At 44.1% G+C, this 21,334-nt stretch overlaps 1 protein-coding gene across 1 annotated transcript in view; it reads left to right on the top strand.

Annotated features, from left to right (window-relative positions):
- CPA6 (carboxypeptidase A6) overlaps window positions 1-21,334 on the top strand; it is a 176,221-nt gene that overhangs the window by 148,061 nt on the left and 6,826 nt on the right. Inside the window, exons 5-11 of the mRNA XM_066578562.1 lie at window positions 233-334; window positions 986-1,102; window positions 1,216-1,326; window positions 8,980-9,067; window positions 12,605-12,807; window positions 12,916-13,000; window positions 15,230-15,420. Coding sequence (XP_066434659.1) covers window positions 233-334; window positions 986-1,102; window positions 1,216-1,326; window positions 8,980-9,067; window positions 12,605-12,807; window positions 12,916-13,000; window positions 15,230-15,417 — 894 coding nt within the window. The 3' untranslated portion in view covers window positions 15,418-15,420. The remainder of the gene's footprint in view (window positions 1-232; window positions 335-985; window positions 1,103-1,215; window positions 1,327-8,979; window positions 9,068-12,604; window positions 12,808-12,915; window positions 13,001-15,229; window positions 15,421-21,334) is intronic.

Below are 21,334 nucleotides of genomic sequence, written 5' to 3' on the forward strand. Positions count from 1 at the left end.
GCTTCCTTGTCAGCCAGAAGTTAAACACATTTATCAAAGCAACCATTTCTAAAGTCCCCCAAAAATTGTGCAGATCAGAAAAAAGTTGCATCTCTACTCGACTCTAACACATTTGATGCATGTGGGCCAATGTGTTCCGTTAATGTAGGACGTGTCGATAAATTCTATAAAAGGCTCATTCTAAATGCAAAGTGTGCTGCAATGTAATCGTATTATTACTCTTTGCTTCCAGATTGTAAAGTGGATGCATTACATGAATAAAACGCATTCTAACCTTGTGCACATGTTTTCCGTGGGAACATCCTATGAGGGAAGACCATTGTATGTGCTCAAGGTAAGAGGACTTGACTGGTGGCTCAACTGAAAACCCAAGCATTGCTTTCCTTCTAATAACCTTTTGACATGTTGCTTGTATTAACTTATCACTAAGATCACATTGACATCCAGAGCCTTTGGCACAGATTCAACACATCATTTTCTGATCTATTAGGGTCTGGCTTCGACTGCCGGTGACCCAACCGATCCTGTGATCCAAGGTGGGAATTTATCTATGTGTCTGTAAAAGGACTCTCAAAAAGGGGAGTCCTCAAGAGGGTATTTTTCTAGACTTACCGATGGGGAAACCACAGGACTGGCCAGTACTGTTTAAAGAAGGCCCGTTCGCGAGGCTGTCTACTGTTCTTCGGTGTGAACAGGGTCTCCTCCAGGCTGCCTACTTTACTATCATTTACACCAGAAACTGGTGTAAAATTATAGCACATTTCTATGCCATCTGATAGCTGGCAGAGATTTGCCTTTCTGGTACATGGACAGCCATAGATGCACCAATCTTATTAAGTGACGCACCCCTTTTCATGAATTTGGCACATATTTCGCCAGTTCACTGGTGCTAAAGACTGGTGTAAGACAGCCAGGAAACTCACCCCTAGGTTTCAGTTTCTAATTTTCATGCAAAATGACCTAAATCGAAATTCTCTTCATTCAGCTGGGAGCCAAGCCGTCTTCTACTAAGAAGTCCTCCAAGAGAGAAGTGTGGATTGACTGTGGAATTCATGCAAGAGAATGGATTGGACCAGCATTTTGTCAGTGGTTTGTAAAGGAGGTATGATATATTGCTGTGGTTACTGTGTTTGTCAGTATTCTATAGGATTAACCACTAGACAAAGTCTCTAAACTGACAGTTTGTTGGTAATGAATTAGTCTTCTTATTCATAGGCAGTTAATACTTATAAAACGGATCCAGTTATGAGGAAAATCCTGGACCTTCTCTATGTGTATGTGATGCCGGTGCTCAATGTAGATGGATATCATTATAGCTGGACTCACGTAAGTTTCTTTTTATCGATCTGTGGTGGGAGAAGGCAGTCACCAAACTGCTTCGCAGCACACATTCCCAGCCATAGTTGTGTAAATCCATATGTGTTGATTTCGCCCTATACCTTCCCTAAAGATATGCTATAGAGTTATGCTATTGGAGCCCTATAATTTATCTGTATACCCTATAATGTACAGATAAGATTAATTCCCTAATAAACAATCTTTATTGAATTATACAGTATATACACATATGATATTATATTGCAGAATATATATCATGGATATTCTTCCTCCTCTTATTTTCCTGGTCCTCTATTATGGTAAGAGCTTTGTTTATATGTTCCATGTGCTCTGTAGATACTTTTGTATCTTCCCCTGTCCCAGGGGAGGACAGACATAGACTTTTCTTTGTGTTTCACTCCTGATCAATCACAGAGCATATTTACTCTCTCATTGTCACATATAGGGGTCTTTTTTTCCCCAGAAAAAAAAGAGTGAAAAGATGGGTACGTGCTCGTCTTATTATTCCTCTACACGGTTTAACCCTGCAGATGCTGTAGCCATTGCTAACTACAGCATCTAAATGTTTTTGCAGTAATTTTTATTTTTTTTCCTCTTACAGAAGACTTTAAATATTGAAAAACTAAAAGAACAAAAAATGCATAGAATTAGTATCACCACATCCACTACAACCCATACTTTGAAATAGTAAATGTTTTATCCAACACAGAAACTTCCATTTAAAAAAAGAAAATACCTAAATAGTCATTTCTCTTAATCTTCCTCCCTTTAAGGCCTTAGTCAGACGGGCGTTTTTTCGCGCGATTTGCGGATCGCATGACGGATGCGCATCCGCAAATCGCGTGACTGGTGCGCGCAAGTCGCCCGCAAATCGCCCGAAAATCTGCTCCTAGCCGCGTTTCATTAGAAACGGGCCGGAGCTGTCCAGCGCATTGCATTCAATGGAGACGGCAATAGAGCCGTCTCCATTTAAAGCAATGCGCTGCGGGCGAGCCCGGGATGAATTGTCGGGAAGGGGTTAAATATATAAGCCCTTCCCTGCAATTAATCCTAAAATGTGTTAAAATAAAAAATAAAAAAATTGTATACTCACCTTCTGCCGGGAGCCGGAGCTCCGCGCAGCCGTCCTGCAGTGGGTGTGAAGGGGGTGTGAGTCAGACCTGCCCCCTGATTGGCTCAGCGCTGAGCCAATCAGAGGCATGCCTCACTCACACCCATTCATGAATGGATGTGAGTCAGACCTGCCCCTGATTGGCTCAGCGCTGAGAGGCAGCAGTCACTCACCCATTCATGAATTCATGAATGGGTGTGTGAGTGTTTTCAGCCTCTGATTGGTCAAGGCTGTGACCAATCAGAGGCAGATCATTCAGCAGGCGGGGATTTTAAAGCCCCGCCGGCTGAATAGTGCCAAGAAGCAGTTCAGGAGAACTGACAGCGGCCGCGGCTGGACTCCGGCTGCAGCGGAAAGGTGAGTATACAATTTTTTTTTATTTTAACACATTTTAGGATCAATTGCAGGGAAGGGTTTATATATTTAACCCCTTCCCGACAATTCACCCCGCGCACGCCGGCAGCCCATTGCTTTCAATGGAGCGGCTGTATTGCCGCTCCATTGAATTCAATGGGCAAACATCGTTCTTCTCTGCCACAGCTGTTACAGCTGTGGCAGAGAAGAATGATTTGTCTTCTATATGTTCTCAATGGGGTCGGCGCTGCTGCCGCCGGCCCCATTGAGCGCATATAGAGAAGAGAACAGGAATCGCAGATCGGTGCGATCTGCGATTTTTTGTTCTATAATTTATCGGACGAGCGCATAAAAAGCGCTCATGTGTCCGATACCATTGCAAAGCAATGGTTTTATAAAATCGCCGGACGCATGCGCAAATCGCGGCTAAAAACGCCTGTCTGACTAAGGCCTAAACATGCATAAAAATGGTCATAATGTCATGTTTATACCTCAAAATATTACAAATTAAAACTACAAGTCATCCCACAAAAAACAAGCCCTCTGTCAATGGAAAAATAAAAGTGTTCTGGTCCTGGAATGTAGTAGAACAAAAAAAGTCCTTTTGTTAGAAAAAAAAAAAAGAAAAGATTTATATTTTGCGAAAGTAGTAAAACATAATAAACCTTTATAAATATGGTGTTTGGCGAAATTGTAATGACCCATTGAATAAAATTAATATAATATTTATCTCATATGGCGAATGCTGTAAAAATAAGTTCCCAAAAACAGTGGTGAAATAGCTTATTTTCATTGCCCCCTCCGGCAAAAAAATTAGTAAAAGTTATTATGTAATCAAAATTAGTACGTATAAAAACTAAAACTCGTCCTTCTACATACAAGGTCTCATACAACTACATCGGCCAACAAATAAGAGAATTATGACTGCTGGAACACAAAAGGGTAAATGATTTACTGGTTCTTAAGGATAAAAGAAGCTATGTCACTAAAGGGCTAAAAAATCCCTTAAGGTGACGGAGTTCTGCAGGAAATACATTTTATGAGACATAAATTCTAAATCTACAATAAAAAAGTGACATTTTCAGGAAAGTATGTTTAGAGGCTGAGTTTAAAGAAACAGTGGCTAAAAAAAGTGGACTATGCTCTGGATGTTATTTTGTGGTCACTGTCACCGCACATAGAGCGAAGGTTTTGTTGTGCTCCTGGGACATGTAGTTTTACGGGTTTCTAGGATCACACTACTGCAGATGTGGTGGATTTGGATGGTTGATGGTGTGGAGTTCTCCAGGGAGCCAATCACCATTGGCCTTGTGCACATAAGTACCTGCCCCTCTTACTAGAGAGTGCTGGTCATTTTGCCATTTATCTCCCAAAACTCTGGTGCTTGGAGTTATACATGTTCTGTTTCGGTGTAAGTTGCGTTCATGAGGTTCTGGATGGGATGCCTTTGTGTCTGTTTGCTATTTTGATCAGTGATGTGTTCAGTGTCTGTTTACAGGTGTTCAGACATTAGGTGTGAACCAGAGGCGTAACTTGATGCTTCTGGGCCCTTGACGTGGGCTTGTGAGCTTACATATTTTGCCCACTGATCAAAACAACCAACAGACACAAGGGAATCCCACCCAGAACCTCATGCATGCAAATTACACCAAAGTAGAACATGCATGACTGCAAGTAGTCTGATGGCAAGATACAAATGAGTTTCTATAGCAGCTAGAGGCCTGACAAAGTCCTCTGTGCCATAGAACTCAGTCTATTAGGCCCAGCCTCCATCAGAATCTAATAGGCTGCTGTCATGGGCTTAGTAGAATACACTACATAAGTAATGCAGTGTACTATCCTAACAATCGAACGACAACATCTTCAAGTCCCCTGCAGGGACTAAAAAAAAAATAAATTTATATATATATATATATATATAAAACTTTCCAAAAAACAAGCCCTCATATGCCTAGGTCAACGAGTTATGGGTCTTGCAATGCGACAATGACAATTGCTTGGGCCTTAAGACAAAAACTAGGCCTATTACTTACAGATTTAGGCTGCCTGTCCACTGGCGTTGCGATATCCTGTGGCGAGCCACCGCCGGGGAGCAGGAACCAGCTGACAGATCTCCGCGGTGAGCCTATCTGACACATACTGCAATTTGCCAGCCGCGAGTGGAGAATTGCTATGATTCTCCGCTCATGGACAGGGGGCTGCACTTTCCATAGCAACACTATGGAGAGCGTTCACTGCGTTCCCCGCGGTCCAGAGGAACGCAGTGAAAATTCGCCCGTGGGCAGGAGCCCTAATAAGTTTTAGATGGGTTTGCTGATTAAAGTGAACTTTTTTGAATGTACAGGAAACGGATCAAAGACCATAATAGGAGCATACAACCTTTACCCAGCATAGCGCTCTATTGAGTCAGGACTTCATATGAAGAGTAGGTAGTAAAGAGACTGGTACTATCACCTGACAGAGGGAATGTCTACGACAGCTTCATCCCGTATGAATCCTGACAGATGGTAGAGTTTAACTTTTGTTTTTTGAGGTGACAAAAGGAGATAACGCCTTATCAGCAGTGAAAATAATATCTATATTTTTAGCTCTCAAAACTTTTGTATCCATTTATGTATGCACTCGGTATATGCGATGTATGCAGCCAATTATCACTAATTAATTTTAACTGATGTTGTCAGCAGGCCAATTACCAACCCCCAGGAATTATTACCATCAAGCCTCATTAAATCTATGAACGGGGTCAATCCTGCTGAAGTGAATTATCACAGACCATGTTTTCTGTTCTGCGCTTCCTGTTTTAATTATTGCATATTATTAAGTATATTGAGGCAAGAAATATGTATACATGCCTGGGTATATTGTCACACATTTGTTGTCACCTGGCTGATTATGACACAATATTGAAGGGTTGCCAGAGTTATTTTTCTGAATTATGTTCTCTATGGCCATATATAATAAGAGATCCTATACTCTTCTCTCCTGGTTACCTGCACCGCTGTACTCAGTGCTGGGTCTGTGTTTACAGGCTGCAGTCAGCCTGTTGGTGGGATGTCACAGGCTGCTGCAGCCAATCACAGACCTCTGTGTTCAAGCGCTGCAGCAGCCTGTGATATCTGGTTCACAAATTGTCTCAGCAGCTTGTAAACAGACCCGATGCTGAGTATGGAGGTGCAGTGCTAGACATGAGGGAAGTCAGGAGAGATGAGTATTGGATCTTTTATTTTATTTGGACATGGGGAACACGAATTAAAGGAAAACTCTGAAAACCCCTTTAAATGAAAAATCTATTTCAAAATAAGCTTTGGCTATAAATAGGTCTAACTGCGGATTTAGATGCTAAATTGTAGGCAAATTGAAGCCATTTCCTTTTTGCATCAAAATCCACACAGAATTTACCACGACTTGAGGTGTAGAATGCGGAAATTCCACCTGTGTGGAAGGTCCCTTAAAGGGAACAAGTCAGGGACCACTCGCCAGATTTGAGATTTTCTGACTATGTCATGGCATACTGAGAAAAGTGTTAATTACAAAACGTGTGCAGAACGAATGGCATCTGATGAATAAAGCGAACTTATATCCCATCGAGTGCATGAAGGGAGCTGCCACTTGACTATGTAAGTGCAGCAAAGCTAAACCTTGTCCCACAAATGACATGTCTGCGCATTACAAAGAGAGCTCATTGATATCAATCAGAATGATGTTTTCCTCTGTGATAATGGGAAATTAAAGTGACCATCCGGTTTTTGGAAAAGGTTTGTCCTGGAACCAGAGGGGCAGTTCTATTACTTGCTGATGCTCCTCTAATCCGCTGTTACCAGGTCCTATTTTCAGCTGTCCAGGCTGGCCAATGCAATCTTGAGACTACATAATCTCCATAGTTCTTTAGTCGTGTTAGACTACCAATACACTATTCCTGCTCAGTGATTGACGGGCACTGCTCACATGGTCAGCACTGGCCAATTAGAAAGCAGTGTGCAGTAGGTTGCTAGAAAATTGCTGTGGCCATTTGGACAGCTGAAAACAGGATTCCTAACTGGTAGATCAGAGGGACATCGGTATAAAAGAATGACAGTAATATACCCTCCCCTTCAATCCAAAGACAAGATTGTGACCCAAAACCAGAGGGCCATCTTAAAGACTTACTAGCTGTCCCCTCATAGTTTACAGCTGATGGCTGGGGGTCATAGCAACTAAGTAGCTAGAAACCCTGAGATGAACTCATTACCACAAGACTCTAAGAGTCTGTTCCCATGTGATGTTTTCTCTGAGCTGTATTCCATTTTAAGGCATATATTTTTTTCATAAAAATGACAAGAAAATATTTGTTGCAAAAAATGCAGTAAGATTCATTGCCAATGCCATATGTGAACATACCCTTACAAAAAAAGTGATGTGATTGTTCCCAGTAAGAGAAACCACATAATCTTGTAGGTATGATACCTGTAAAATGGCTAATAAAAATACACGATGTTAATGTGAGCTTTTGAACCTCTCAGCATTCTGCTTCAGGCTTAAATGAAATCAATCTGAAGAGGTATGCATATTTATGCACACATACTTATGACAAGGCACAGGAGATGTCTCGAGGAAGCAGTTAAATTTTTTTTTTGCCCAGTCCCCCCCATTAAACATACATTACTAAGCCCCCCTGTAAATGACATTTCTAGCTGGTTCGTACTTACCGTTCCAGCGTTTCAGCAACTTATATAAGTTTCCTCAAGATGGCCGCCGGCTCTTTCCCCGTCGCTCGCTGCAGCCCGACGTGCGCGCTCCCGAGACGCCGCCAGCTGTGTCTCCATGGCAACCGGACGCATCGCAGCCGCCGACCAGACGCCCCGCAGCCGCCGACCAGACAGCAGGTAACCGGCGCTAGCCCCCGGCTCCCCAGCGCTAGACCCTCAGCCCAGGTGAAGGCCCCGGAGCCCAGCGCTAGGTTCCGGAGCCCAGCGCTAGTTCCCCCGGCCTAGCGGCAGCCCCCCCCGGCCTAGCGACAGCCCCCCCATCGCAGCGGCAGCCCCCCCCGGCCTAGCGACAGCCCCCCCATCGCAGCGGCAGCCCCCCCCCGGCCTAGCGACAGCCCCCCCATCGCAGCGGCAGCCCCCCCCGGCCTAGCGCTAGTTCCCCCATCACAGCGACAGCCCCCCCGGCGCAGCGACAGCCCCCCCCCGGCGCAGCGACAGCCCCCCCCCGGCGCAGCGACAGCCCCCCCCCCCCCCCGGACAAATCACTTACCTGGGAGGCTTCTCGGGGCTGCTTGGCTGGGCTGCTGGGCTGGGCTGCTGGGCTGGGCTGCTGGGCTGGGCTGGGCTTCTCCGCTGGGCAGCTCCAGTTTCTGCACCTTCCTCTAACAGAGGATGGTGCAGAATGGCCGCTCCAGCGCGCTCCCGAGCAGTGACAGCTCGTCTGCGCATGCGCAGAAGAGCTGTAGCGGGGAGCACACTGAAGCGGCTCGTGCTGAATGGAGAAGACCGGACTGCGCAAGCGCGTCTAAAAAAGCAAGCTGCCAGCGAATTTAGACGGAACCATGGAGACGAGGACGCTAGCAACGGAGCAGGTAAGTGGAATAACTTCTGTATGGCTCATAATTAATGCACAATGTACATTACAAAGTGCATTAATATGGCCATACGGAAGTGTATAACCCCACTTGGTTTCGCGAGACCACCCCTTTAAATAGTTACTGATAAAGATGTGAAGCTTTTATAGTCCCTGAATTAGTGTTGGGAGGTCACCAGGCCAGCAGCGTTATCTGTGCTATACATGTCTATTACTTCCCAGTCACGCACGAAACCTCTTGAACAATTTCACCCCATGTTGAAAGTGTCAAAAGTTGTTATAAATTTATATTCCCAAATTCTTCTATGGTTTTGTGATTTGAAATTGTCTTTTAGTAACATAACTTTCATATCTTCCATGTTGTGTCCGTGACTAGAAAAGTGCTCTGCAACAGGGATCTCCTCAATATAGCACAGGTGATATAATTACTGTCAGTGCCTCTGATATTGTCACAGGTGTTCTCTCTATTGGATGTTTTCAAATCATAACTTGTTGGGAGGGTGTGACAACAGGAGTTTGAAAAACACTAATTTCGATGAATTGCTAAAATTAAGCTGAATTAAAGTGTTCCACTGAATATTAATTTATGTAAAGCAATGTCTAACTTGCACATATAGGATCGTTTTTGGAGAAAAACAAGGTCTAAAATGAGATACAATTGCTTTGGAGTAGATGCTAACAGGAACTGGAAAGTAAAGTTTTGCCGTAAGTATACATTATTCCATGTTGTGGAGGTGACCAGTATATTGCAAGAGGTCTAAATCTTAATAATTACAAAAAACTTGTACAATAAGGAAAGATTTTCAAACTAAGGTTGACCGCAGATACTAAAAACGGAGGAAAGTATGAGGTGAAGTGTTAGCCCCGACTTACTGCCCTGCTTTGTATACATTTTTAGAAGTGCTTATACATATAATTTCTTGCTACTGCGTTAGCAAATCTGATCCACAGGTTAAAGTGTACTTCTGGTTATAAAACTTCCGACAAAGAGGTATGCTTATGTCACAGGAGATAATATAGCGACACAGGTTCAGGATATGATGCAGCAGATGGAGTTACAAAAATATGCAATATTTATTTTTGAGCTAAATAATATAAAAGAATAATAGTAAAATGACAAACAGTTGAATATTTACCATAAAATCACCTGTAGCTAACTAAGTCTTGAAAAGAAATGTTACCAGGTGAATTACATATGATACACTCAGTCGCACTGCTCTTCTGCAGGCTGACGCACCTCACTTATTCCTGTGCTCACAGTACCTCTGCTCTCAGTTACACTGCCTGTGGTTCTTTTATATAGGGTGCCTGCAGGGCATCTAGAAAGTTTGAGCGGGGGGGGGGGGGGGGGGGGAGGAGCTTCCTCCCAGCAGCTCTCTACAGTCTTCTCTTCCTGTTACCCCCTGACTGATTCATATGTCTGGAGGGAGTGTGGGTTCAACACTAACTTCTAGATTGCTCCAGATCTCAAGGTGATGTTGACGACCCATTCATAGAAGCAACAGTAACTCCATCTGAGCTAGAACCTGAAGGAATATTGCACTAAAAAAAAAAAAAAGACGTTGGGTCCCTTCACTCTACTGATTGGTTGATTTCTGGCTTACATGCTAAAAGTTTTATTAAACCAGAGAAACACTTCAAGGGTAGGGAAAGAGTAGTAGATGCTTGGAACAAATTTCCAGTTGATGTAGTAGGAAAATCGACATGTCTTAGATAGACCTATATCTATTTTAACATAAAAAAGGACCATGTTTCTAAGGCCGCCTTCACATGGATAAGAAAATCGTGCGAGACTTGTGCATTGCGAGATGCACAGATCTTGAACGAATATAAACCCTATTCTTTTAAATAGGGTCACAAATGTCACGTCCGCTGGGTGCACCTCGCCACAACACGGATGCAGGGTGGCGTTCACACAGAATACAAAAAGAATATACCACATATGCAGGACAGTGAACTCCACTTCAGGAACAAAAAGATGGAAAAAAAATGGTCTCTTACCTATTAGGAAAATGAGTTGCTCCTGCCTACAAGCAGAGTAATTGTCCTGATAAGGACAGCCCCGCTGTCTTCTCCTGGGCCCTGACTATCCTTTGCAGGAACCCCTGGAAAGGTGCACTGATACAGCAAAACCAAATAATAACGGTAACAAAAAACAACAGAAATGATCACCAGTACTTATCTGAATTTGGAAGTATTTCACCCAGCATAGAGGTACCAACCTACTGCAATCGCTCCTCTAAAGAACTGAAATAAACAGCAAGCAGAAGAGGGTGTGATAAGAATATAAAGCTCTCCACACCTGCTGATAGGTAGAGTAGTAGAGAACCGCACCCCAAACTCTCTCTCAGGTATGACTAGTAGTGAGCATACAAATATGCAGTAAACTAGCAGCAAGCAATCTCTGCATAATGTGCATTAACCCTTGTCCTGCATAGTAACAGGGTGATGGGTCAGACACCATGTCATGACCACCATGCCACAACGCCGTGACAATACACATGAGCGATGTTTTCTCGCACAGCACCGTGATGTGATGTGGAAAGCAAATTGCAGCATGTTCTACCTTGTGCATGCTCTTGCATCACATCTCCCATTGCTTCCAATGGGGCTGGCGGCAGCATTGCACCATGTGCTAGAAGCACGCAATGCTATTCAAGGTCTCCCATGGAAAACAATGGGAGAAACTTTGCGATCCTATCAGAAGCGGCAGAAGATCACTACATCCTTGAAGTGATGCAAGGCTGTTTTGACATAAAAAGCATTACATCCATGGGGAATTCACCCTGATTCACGGCCACATATTGCCTTCGCCCGTGTGAAGGTAGCCTAAGGGAATGTTTACATGTTTGGATTTTCCAATTCGACATCTATACTGTGTTTACAAGAACATCTGCGACTGATACTTGGATTTCTGCCACAAATGTGCCAGCAGATCCACATGAGGATTAGTTCTACTCAGTGGGTTTAATCTACTCAAGGCTAATCTGTGGCTTTTCCATGTGGAATCCATCAGAAGAATGAGCGTGCTTATTATTCTTGCTATTTTTTTTGCATGCCGTGGACAAAAATCTGCACTCTTTTTCAATGCATATTAATGTTGTATGAAATACTCTACTCACATACACTAGATGCAGAATGTCACTTCCAATATAGTACTTACAAAAAGTCTTGCTTCCTCATGTATCACCAACAAGGAGAATCAATAGTTTTCCTCTAGCACCATACACCGGCATTACTTCATAAACTCAACCCAGCAATTCCATCCACATGCTGGACATGTGGAGACCCCGAAGAGTCACAAAACAGCTCATTCAGATCGGACATAATTTGATATCCAAAGAGTTCAGATAAACACACAATATTAATATCAAAACAAAAAATGAGAGAACGGGAAAATCTGACCCTAACCTGCTCATGCGATGACACCCTACCTAAAAGCAGAGCACTCGCCCTGATGATGGCAACCCTACATCAGAAACATTGGACGAACCTGACACTCCCAAGAGGGAATACAGGGAAAATGTTTAGTACAATAAATAGCAATATATGCAGCACAGATATTAAACAAGCATGCAATGGGCCAAATTAAATACCAATGCAGAAATAGCAACAGTCTGGAGATGGACATTACAACATCCCAAATATCCTTAACACCAAACAGACGTATTTGATAATGAAACAGGAAAGGAGCTGCTAATTTCACCATGGACACCTTTAGAGTAGAAGCATAACCAGCGTCCTCGATGAGGAGGGGTCGGAATAAATGTGTACAGACAAGCACCGATTGGTCAGCTGGGAAATATACAACCCAACCGTCCAATTCATGCAATGACCAGCAGAAAAATGCTCGTGTCAGCATCCAATGCCAGATTGACACCGAGTATGTGCCAGCATGTGGATTACGTAGGCTGGGACTGACGCTATGATGTCCAGATCCGATTCAGATGATGGGCCATGACAGTCGCTTTTTCAGATATATTGGGACCATCTATTTTGGGCAGAAATACGGTTGCTTATTTCACCGCATACATCTGATCAAGGGATCAGCTCTTGAGATGAGTGCATATCCCAAGGGGTGGGACCTGCATCTATTAGTTGCATGGCATATCTATAATTGAAATAGCCCTTTAAGTTATATGTTGATATGTTTAGTGTGTGCTATTGGCTGTATCAATGTAATGGTGGTAGCAAGAACATTTTTTTCACTCCATAATACGTCCCTTTGTTTTTACATTATAGAGGAAGGTGCTTCTTTCAATCCGTGTGACAGTACTTATTGTGGACCATATCCTGAGTCTGAGCCAGAAGTTAAGGCCGTTGCTCAATTTATCCATAAAAGGAGAAAATATATTAAAATTTACATATCGTTCCATGCTTATGCCCAAATGGTACTCTACCCTTACTCATACCAGTATGATGCCATTCCAAATTATAAGTGTGTGGTAAGTCATTTTAGAATCGCACGTTAGTGTATATATATCAAATTTGGGTATCTACACTGTACATGATATAAACTAAAATAAATCCCTCTCTAATTTTCCCCCTTTCAGGAGTCAGCAGCAGAGAAAGCCGTCCAAGCCATAAATTCTGTTTATGGGATACGTTACAGACATGGCCCTGCCTCCTCCACTCTGTGTGAGTATTCTATGATGGCTAAACATTGTCCTGTTCTCTTCATAATCCTTCAGTTATGTCCATGGCTGTGTAAGGCCGCCTTCAGACGGCCGGGTCGGATGCGGCAGCAAGAATTTTCGCCACGGGACCCGACCCGAGCGCCTGCAGAGAGCAGCACGTACTCACTCGCGCCCCGCAGCTTCGCATCTTTCATGTGCCGGCTGCTGGGCAGCTGGCGCATGCACAGACCGGAGCCAGCGTCCGGTGAGCCCCGCACAGAAATAAAACATGCTGCGGTTTGTTTGCCGCGCGAGATTTCACGTGGATAAACCGCAGCCGTCTGCCTAGGATTGCGTTTGCTAACGCAATCCTATGGCAGCTTCCAAGGGCAGAAATTCCGCGGGAAATTCCGCCGCGGAATTTCCGCCCGTCTGCAGGCGGCCTAAGGGACTCACCCTTAAAGAGTGCAGTGGTTACCTGATTTCCTGTCACAACAATCACCGGGACCGCAGCAAGCCTCTCCATAATCCTCCAGTTATGTCCACACGTACTGGAATTGCTGCAAACTATACATGCAGAATTGCAAATGGAAAATCCACAGTGGATTACAATACTGGGCATGTAGCTGAGATTTGAGTAAATCATCAAAATTGACCTATAGTGCAGGTTTTTAAATCCACAGTGTCACATATGCGCCTTCCCAGCATTAACTTTATTTAACCCACTTAATCTTGCACTGCCTTTCCATTCAGTTTGCAAACTGAGTATACATCACTCCCAAATACAGTCCATACACCCCAAGATACTCTGTGTCATCACCTCTGGTAAGGCCAGAACTTGCAAACACACACTGCTTTTCAGCAGTCAAAGGGTTAACACTATCACAGGCTATAGGTTCAGAGCCACAAGGACCAAGCTTACTAAAGTTTTAAGCTTTATTACTAAACCATGCAGTGTTTACAAAACTAGAAAGAATACAAAATAAAATGACAGAAGAGGCTTGGCTGGCCTCTCAAAACATGAACATATTTCTATTGTCCAACACATGTTTTATAGTTCCAGCCCCCTGACTCAGATTACAGAACTGCCCATTAGCTAATTGACCCGTTTATGACCAAGGATCATTAATGTAACTGCATTCAGGTCAAATTTTGCAACTCTAGTATTCGCACGTTCAAAAAAATCATAGCTTTGTTATTTTTCAGGTGGCATATCAACATGAGGGCTTATGTTTTGTGGGAGTTGTATTTTTTAATGGAACCTATTGGGCCGAAATGGGGAAAAACCACAATTGCACCAAATATGGAGGGGGGCTTTATTTTACAGCATTCATGATGTTTGGTGTCTGATTCATGTAATTATACTTTTTAACAGGCTGCCTATTAAAGACATCCCCTAGGCTGCCTTAACACCTATACAGCATTCCTTCAATCTTATCACCGCCTTGGGGGGGTGGGGAGGGGGGTTCAAGTGTCATTTAAGGGGTTAACAGCAGCAATCACAGTGGCTCTGATCGTGGCTGTTTCGGCATGTGTGGAACGGGTTCAGTTCCCGACCCTGCTCCATATACAGCATATGCTTTGGACATCTATATATATGCTAAATGCATGGGCTATGTGTAGCCATGTATGGGGTTAAGCAAATCTTTGGAGTTTGGACTGGACATTGAGGTAATAACGGAAAATACAATGAATATACAACAGTCCATCTACCTGTACTCCCCCTCCCTATCAGGCTATGGGGGTTACTAGGTTTGGATAGAGAAATCATCATCTGCTTTTCTCTTTGAAACTTGTCCAGTCAGACTTTAGGTGACAAATGTGACAATGCTCTCCAAAGACGATAGCACCCAAAGCTCCTTCCTGCAATAAAAGTTCTTGGCCAGTTCAAGAGCCTGCAGGATAAAACCAAATTTACCATGTTAACACCACATATATACAATATATACACTCCTCTTACCTTTCATCATACACAGCTTGTCCATTTCTACTATGGATTTTTACATTGGATCTGACCCCTTTCATAGTAGAGGAGTGAAAACTGCAGCGAAATCTGCAGGCTGCATATTAATGAGTTCAAAAACCAACTGACATACATGATGCTTAATTAGGGCCACTGCTTAACCTTGACTTCACACAACTACTGAAGTGTCTCATTTCAGCAGGTAATAACACACCCAGCAACACTTCAAACACTTTTCATTAATTACTCGTGTCGCAATTCATGAATATACAAAATCTTTTCTTTCAGATTTGAGTTCTGGCAGCTCCATGGACTGGGCCTATAAAATTGGCATCCCATATGCATTTGCATTTGAACTTCGTGACACTGGATATTATGGATTTCTTCTACCTGAATCTCAAATCCGGCCAACTTGTATAGAAACAATGCTAGCCGTTAAAAATATCACCATGCATTTGCTGAGGAAATGTCGCTAGCAAGTTAGTTTGTTTTTTTAAATGTGTTGGCTGATTTTGATACAGTGTACACTGAATGAACACTTTATTAGAGGCACTCTTCAAGCAGCTTGATGGACCTCCTTATGTCTTCATAACCGCAGCAATTCATTGTGGCATACCATGTTGCCCCAAAAGAGACACAGTGTCTTATTTTCAGGGGTGTCTTATACTTACCTAGCCAACGGTGTCTCGGTGCCTCGCGCTGGTGTCCGGTGCTGCAACAAGCTGCCGTGCCCTCCACAGTGACAGCATTCTCTTCCTGGTAACTAATGGGGCTTTGAATACCCCGCCTCCAGCAAGCGAGTGCTGTGATTGGATCACGTGGCAATCAGAGCTGGCGCTCGATGAACCAATCACAGCCATTCAGTGATGTCATTCACTGAATGGCTGTGAATAATCAAGCGCCGGCTGAGCAAGCTGCACTCGTGATCCAATCACAGCACTCACTCGCTGGAGGCGGGGTATTCAAAGCCCCGTTACCAGGAAGAGAATGCTGTCAGCGCTGAAGAACAGCGCAAGGGACCCGTATGCCACCGACTAGGTGAGTATTGCTGTTTTTGTTTTATCTAGTGTAGCTAGGGCTTATTTCTGGGGGAGGGCTTATATTTCAAGCCCACCCCCTGACAATTATGGTAGGGCTTACTATCAGGGTACGTCTTATTTTCAGGGAAACATAGATTTCACTAGGTGTTGAAATTGTTCTATGGGAATATTGGCTTAGTGTGTGCTGAGAAAACATTCCTCACAACCTTACTACATACATTTCCACCAAATTGAACTATTGACACCTAATAAGAAAAGTTCATAAAGTCATGCTGTGTATGCCTAATTCTACCTTCACATTCGCACGTCCGTGCGGCACATGAGCACCACGCTCAGCACGGCGTCAGATAAAGTACACACTGCTGGAAATAGTAGCACACCACGCTATGCTGATCAGAAGCACCACTCCAGGGAGAAAGAAGCTAGGCCCTAACCTAGCAGGGAGGTGAATGGTCCCTACCTAAAAATGGAGCCATCGTCTCGATAAAGGCGGCCCCACAGTCTTCTTCCTGGGCCCTGGTTGTCCCTGGAGCCCCTGGAGAGATGAACCTACACAACAAAACAACACAAACATGAATGAAAAGCAACTGAAAAGGAAACCACAGCACTTAGTTGGAAGTAGCAATATATCGAGCACAAAGAAGCTCCATTCTCCAACTACTCCTCTATGGAACCGAAAACCAGCCATCACATATGCAGGACTACAAACCCTAGAGTGAAGGGATACCAGCTTCCTCTTGCAGAGGGCTGGTGTATATATATGCCACAGACCCGTTGGGATTGGCTGGCACGAGAAACTCCACACCCAGCCAGCTCAATTATCCCTCACCTGTGAAGGTGTGTTCCTGGATCCCTGTAGTACAACTGATCCCAGCAGCACAACCTGACACCCAAAATCAACATGGTGCAACAAAAATCTGCAGTATCTGACCAGGCAATTCTTTTCCTCTGCTCAGTGATCCAGTTTTTGAGATTTTTTTTTTTACCTACTGGAGTTTTGCCTGTTTCTCTTAAACATAATTGGCTGCCTGCTATCATAGCTCATTTGTGCTAAAGAACATGAAGTTGTACATTTTGACATGTCAGTTGGAGGAGCAGCGTTCAGCTGCAGTTTGCTCGACCATGCACTGCCTGTTTGGCAGAGTGATTCCTGACGTCCTTATCTGACCCCTTTTGTTGATAAATTGTTTATGTCTTCTTTTGCTGGATGTTTTTCCTCGATCACACTACTCTCGGTTTATTCTCGACATCATTGCATCAGAAACCCCACAATGTTGGCAGTTTCTGGAATCCTGGCCCGGGCTAGTCTAGCACTGATGCCTCTTTAGAAGTCGCTCATATGACTCAATGTTCCCATTCAAACGTGGATTCACACTGAAGCTGATCCACGGAAAAGTTGCTGACTTCATCTTATGCTGCGCTCTGGGGTCATAGAGTTCCATACAGGAAAGCTGCAATCGTTAAAGGAATGGTGTCTCTAATAAAGTGACCGTTTATTGTAGATGATACCTTGTCTTTGTTTTTAAAATATAATATTTTATGAAATATGGTAGTTTTCTTTTGAAATAGTGACTTCTCATAATGTATCTTGAGTGAAACATACACTCTCTGCCAAGTAAAAAAAATCAAGCACCCAGAAGAAGTTGTTATTTTGCTGCAAAACTCGGCATGCGGTTACATCTCAGGCAGATATGTAAATGATTAGAGTTTTGGGGTGATTAGATCTTGCAACCTGAAACCTTAAAAGTGGTTTCACTCTTGGCTTATAAAAAGGCTCTCAGAGGCTACTTGTGTGTAGTGACCTCTTCCACTTATGTAGAGCTTGTAGACTCAGGACACCCTCGACAGACCACCAGTGGAGAGGATCGTCTGATCGTCCAACAAGCACCAGCAGCTCCAACTGTTTCATTGTCCACCATCCAGAGAGAGGGGGCACCATCGTTACAGGCCCCTGTGTCTGTCGGAACCATTTCCAGGTGCTTGACTGAAGGACATTTGATCTAATGGCCCCCAATATGTGTACTGCCTCTGACACTCACCCATCATCGCATCCATTTGTACTGGAGTTATAAACAAAGAAACTGGACGCTGCGGAGTGGAATCGGGTTGTCTTCAGCAACAAATCCAGGTTTAGCTTAGATAATGATGACAGTCAAGTTAATGTCTGGAGACCTCGGGGTGAGCGCCTCAATCCTGTGGAGCGGTACACAGCCTCCTGCTGTTGTGATGGTCTGGGGGCATTGCATACAACAGTTGGTCACCCCTAGTAGTGGTACGAGGGCCAATGACAGCTCAGCGATATGTTCAGGACATGTCACTCTCCCCGTAGCACAGGGACGGTTGCTTGAAACCCCTGTGTATCCCATCTTTGGTCACGATCGTGTGGGCCCTGTGCTTAGTTTGCCCACACGATCGTAACATAATGCACCCCCTTTTGTAAGTGGGGACATTATCTTAACTATGTTGTATGTATGCATATGCTTCTATGTTAGTATGTTGGTATGCAATATGTTGTTATGTTGTGCAACATGCATGTTGTATGGGTATGTTGCAGTCTTATTCTGAGTATATGGTGTTCATATGTTGGATGTGGTATGTTGGTGCTCAGATTGTGGTGTAGTTGCATGCGGTTTGGAGCGTGTCCCCCGTATTTCCCCTGCAGATGGGTTGGACACCTGCTATTCCTCCCCTCCTGCGTTCTGGGGTGGTGCACCTAGTAGTGTGTGGTATGGTGACCGCACAGGTGCAACCACTCGCAGGTTTCTCCCTCCCCTTGGCAGATGCGGCCGCCAAACATTTGATTTCCTGTGCGTGGTGCAGGCTAGGTGATGCCGGCCACGATTTTTCCTTTCCCTTGTACGGTGGCTCCATATAGCTTTGGTGGCATGCATGTTGTCTGAGTGGTGTTCCATCAAGCGTGTTCTGTAGGAAAACTATACCGAATCCACGTCTGCGCTGTGGCAAGGTGCGCCCAGCGGACGTAACGTACTGACCAGCCTACTGTCATTTGCACTAGAGATCTGTGTGATGTACCTGCGTTTTATCCCTTCTCTTGCTGACTGGCTGGCGTCCGCATAAGGCCCATAGTGATAAGTTCTGTGCACACTATGTCAGTAGTAGTAGCAGCACAGCCCACAGGTGGTGAATGGTTGTGTTAGCTTGGTATGGTGATCTCCTGCTAGCCAATTCCCCAGGTCTTTACTCATATATAAAAACACAGCTCCTGTTCAGTGTCTGTCTGGTGTCCAGGGTGAGCAGTCATGTTACTTCTGTGTTGCAGCTTGCTGTGTGACTTGTGTCCAGTGTTTGGCAAGTGGGCAGACATTAGGTGTGGATAGCCCTGTAGGGGGTTAATTGGCATGAACAGTGTCAAGTTCTGTATATCTGAGCAGGTGGCTAGACATGAGGAGTGAATTGTCCTGTTCAATGTGGTTGGGTATATGGCATGCTAACCCTAGTGTGTTGCGGTGTGAACTGTGTCCAGTGCCGCTGGACACCTGGTTAGTGTAGGGACTAGCGGTATAGCCAGAAGTGGTGAAGTGGTCCGCTAGCTTCCATGTTTTGTACAAAATGTCAACTAATACCTGGTATTTATATTCAGCTTATCATCTGTTACTAGTGGTTGCATTTTGTCTGCTATATGCTGTGTGTTCTGGTTTTGTGTGTCCTGTTATTCTGTCCCTGTCATGTGGTATTTGTATGTATCCTGTTCATGTGCATGGTTCCTAGGATCAGCTAGGGCCCAGTTCCAAAGACCGCTGGGCCACCCTTTATTGGGGCGATGTCCCCCTCCCCGTAGCACAGGGACAGTTGCTTGAAACCCGTGTGTATCCGTCCTTCTTGGTCACGATCGTGTTGGCCCCGTGCTTAGTCTGCCCACACGATCATAACACTTGTATCAAAGCTAGAGGTGCTACAACAGGGTACTAAAGCCTCCATGCCCACCTAGATCACATCAGGTATCCAAGCTAGAGGTGGTACAACAGGGTACTAGAGCCTTTATGCTCGCCTGTATCACATATTGCATCCAAGCTAGAGGTGCTACAACAGGGTACTATAACCTCCATGCCCGCCTGTATCACATCCTGTATCCAAGCTAGAGGTGGTACAACAGAATACTAGAGCCTCCATGCCTGCCCGTATCACATCATGTATCCAAGCTAGAGGCAGTACAACAGGGTACTAGAGCCTTCCGTGCCCACCTGTATTACATCTTGTTTTCAAGATAGAGGTGGAACAACAGGGCACTAGAGCCTCCATACTCGCCCGTATCACATCTTGCATCCAAGTTAGAGGTGGTAGAACATGGTACTAGAGCCTCCATGCCTGCCCGTATCACATCCTGTATCCAAGCTAGAGGTGGTAGAACAGGGTACTAGAGCCTCCATGCCCCGCATATCACATCTTGCATCTAAGCTAGAGGCAGTACAACAGGGTACTAGAGCCTCCATGCCCAGCCACATGACATCTTGTATCCAAGTTAGAGGTGGTACAACTAGGTACTGGAGCCTCCATGCCTGCCTGTATCACATCTTGTATCTAAGCTAGACGCCGTACATCATGGTACTAGAGCCTCCCTTCTGGGTTCAATTTTCCGCAATGGATTCTCCTTTTGCTGTGATATTGTAATCACTTATTTATAGCAATGCTACAATCACACAGAGAAAGTTTCATTTTATTCTGACAACTCCTCCTGGGTGCTGGATATTTTTTGACAATGATTGTATTATATTTCCAATAGTCCGTCTATCAGAATAGCATCAGCTGCATTCAGCTCCTAGTGAAGGATCAGCAAGAGATACCACTATACCAGGATATTAGATGAAATTACATTTCATGTCCCATTTCTTATTCTATTGGATAGTGGTAAAGGGATGTCATGTAGAAGTCTGGGGTCATCATCACTATGGCCATTGGTATTTGTCATGTGAATAGCTGTAACTAATGACATGTGATACATAATACACACACCAACATACCAGGCAAGTCCACAAACTCAGTAGCTTACTAGACCACAGGTGAACATGGGCAGGATTCATGCAGCCTGCAGAAAGTGTCAAGGGAAAATGAAAAGTCAAACCTCTGCTTTCTGCAAAACCAAGGACAGACCTCATAATTACACTAGTAAGCTCATTAGAACCTACGAACGTCAAAGAGGTTTTCAGTTTGTAGAATAAGCATTTTAATTGACTCAAAATTCAAAAATAACAAACTTTGGTTTTGTGCAAATTTGTACCGTTTTCATTTTGGAATAAGTAAGCAGTTATGTTTTTGGACTTTCAGAGCCACATACAGTTCACTCGTTCTAGTCTTCCTTCACTCGGGCATATTTTGCTCACAATACACAGTGAAT

The sequence above is a fragment of the Eleutherodactylus coqui genome, chromosome 9, assembly GCF_035609145.1.
Source record: "Eleutherodactylus coqui strain aEleCoq1 chromosome 9, aEleCoq1.hap1, whole genome shotgun sequence".
Classification (NCBI taxonomy): domain Eukaryota; kingdom Metazoa; phylum Chordata; class Amphibia; order Anura; family Eleutherodactylidae; genus Eleutherodactylus; species Eleutherodactylus coqui.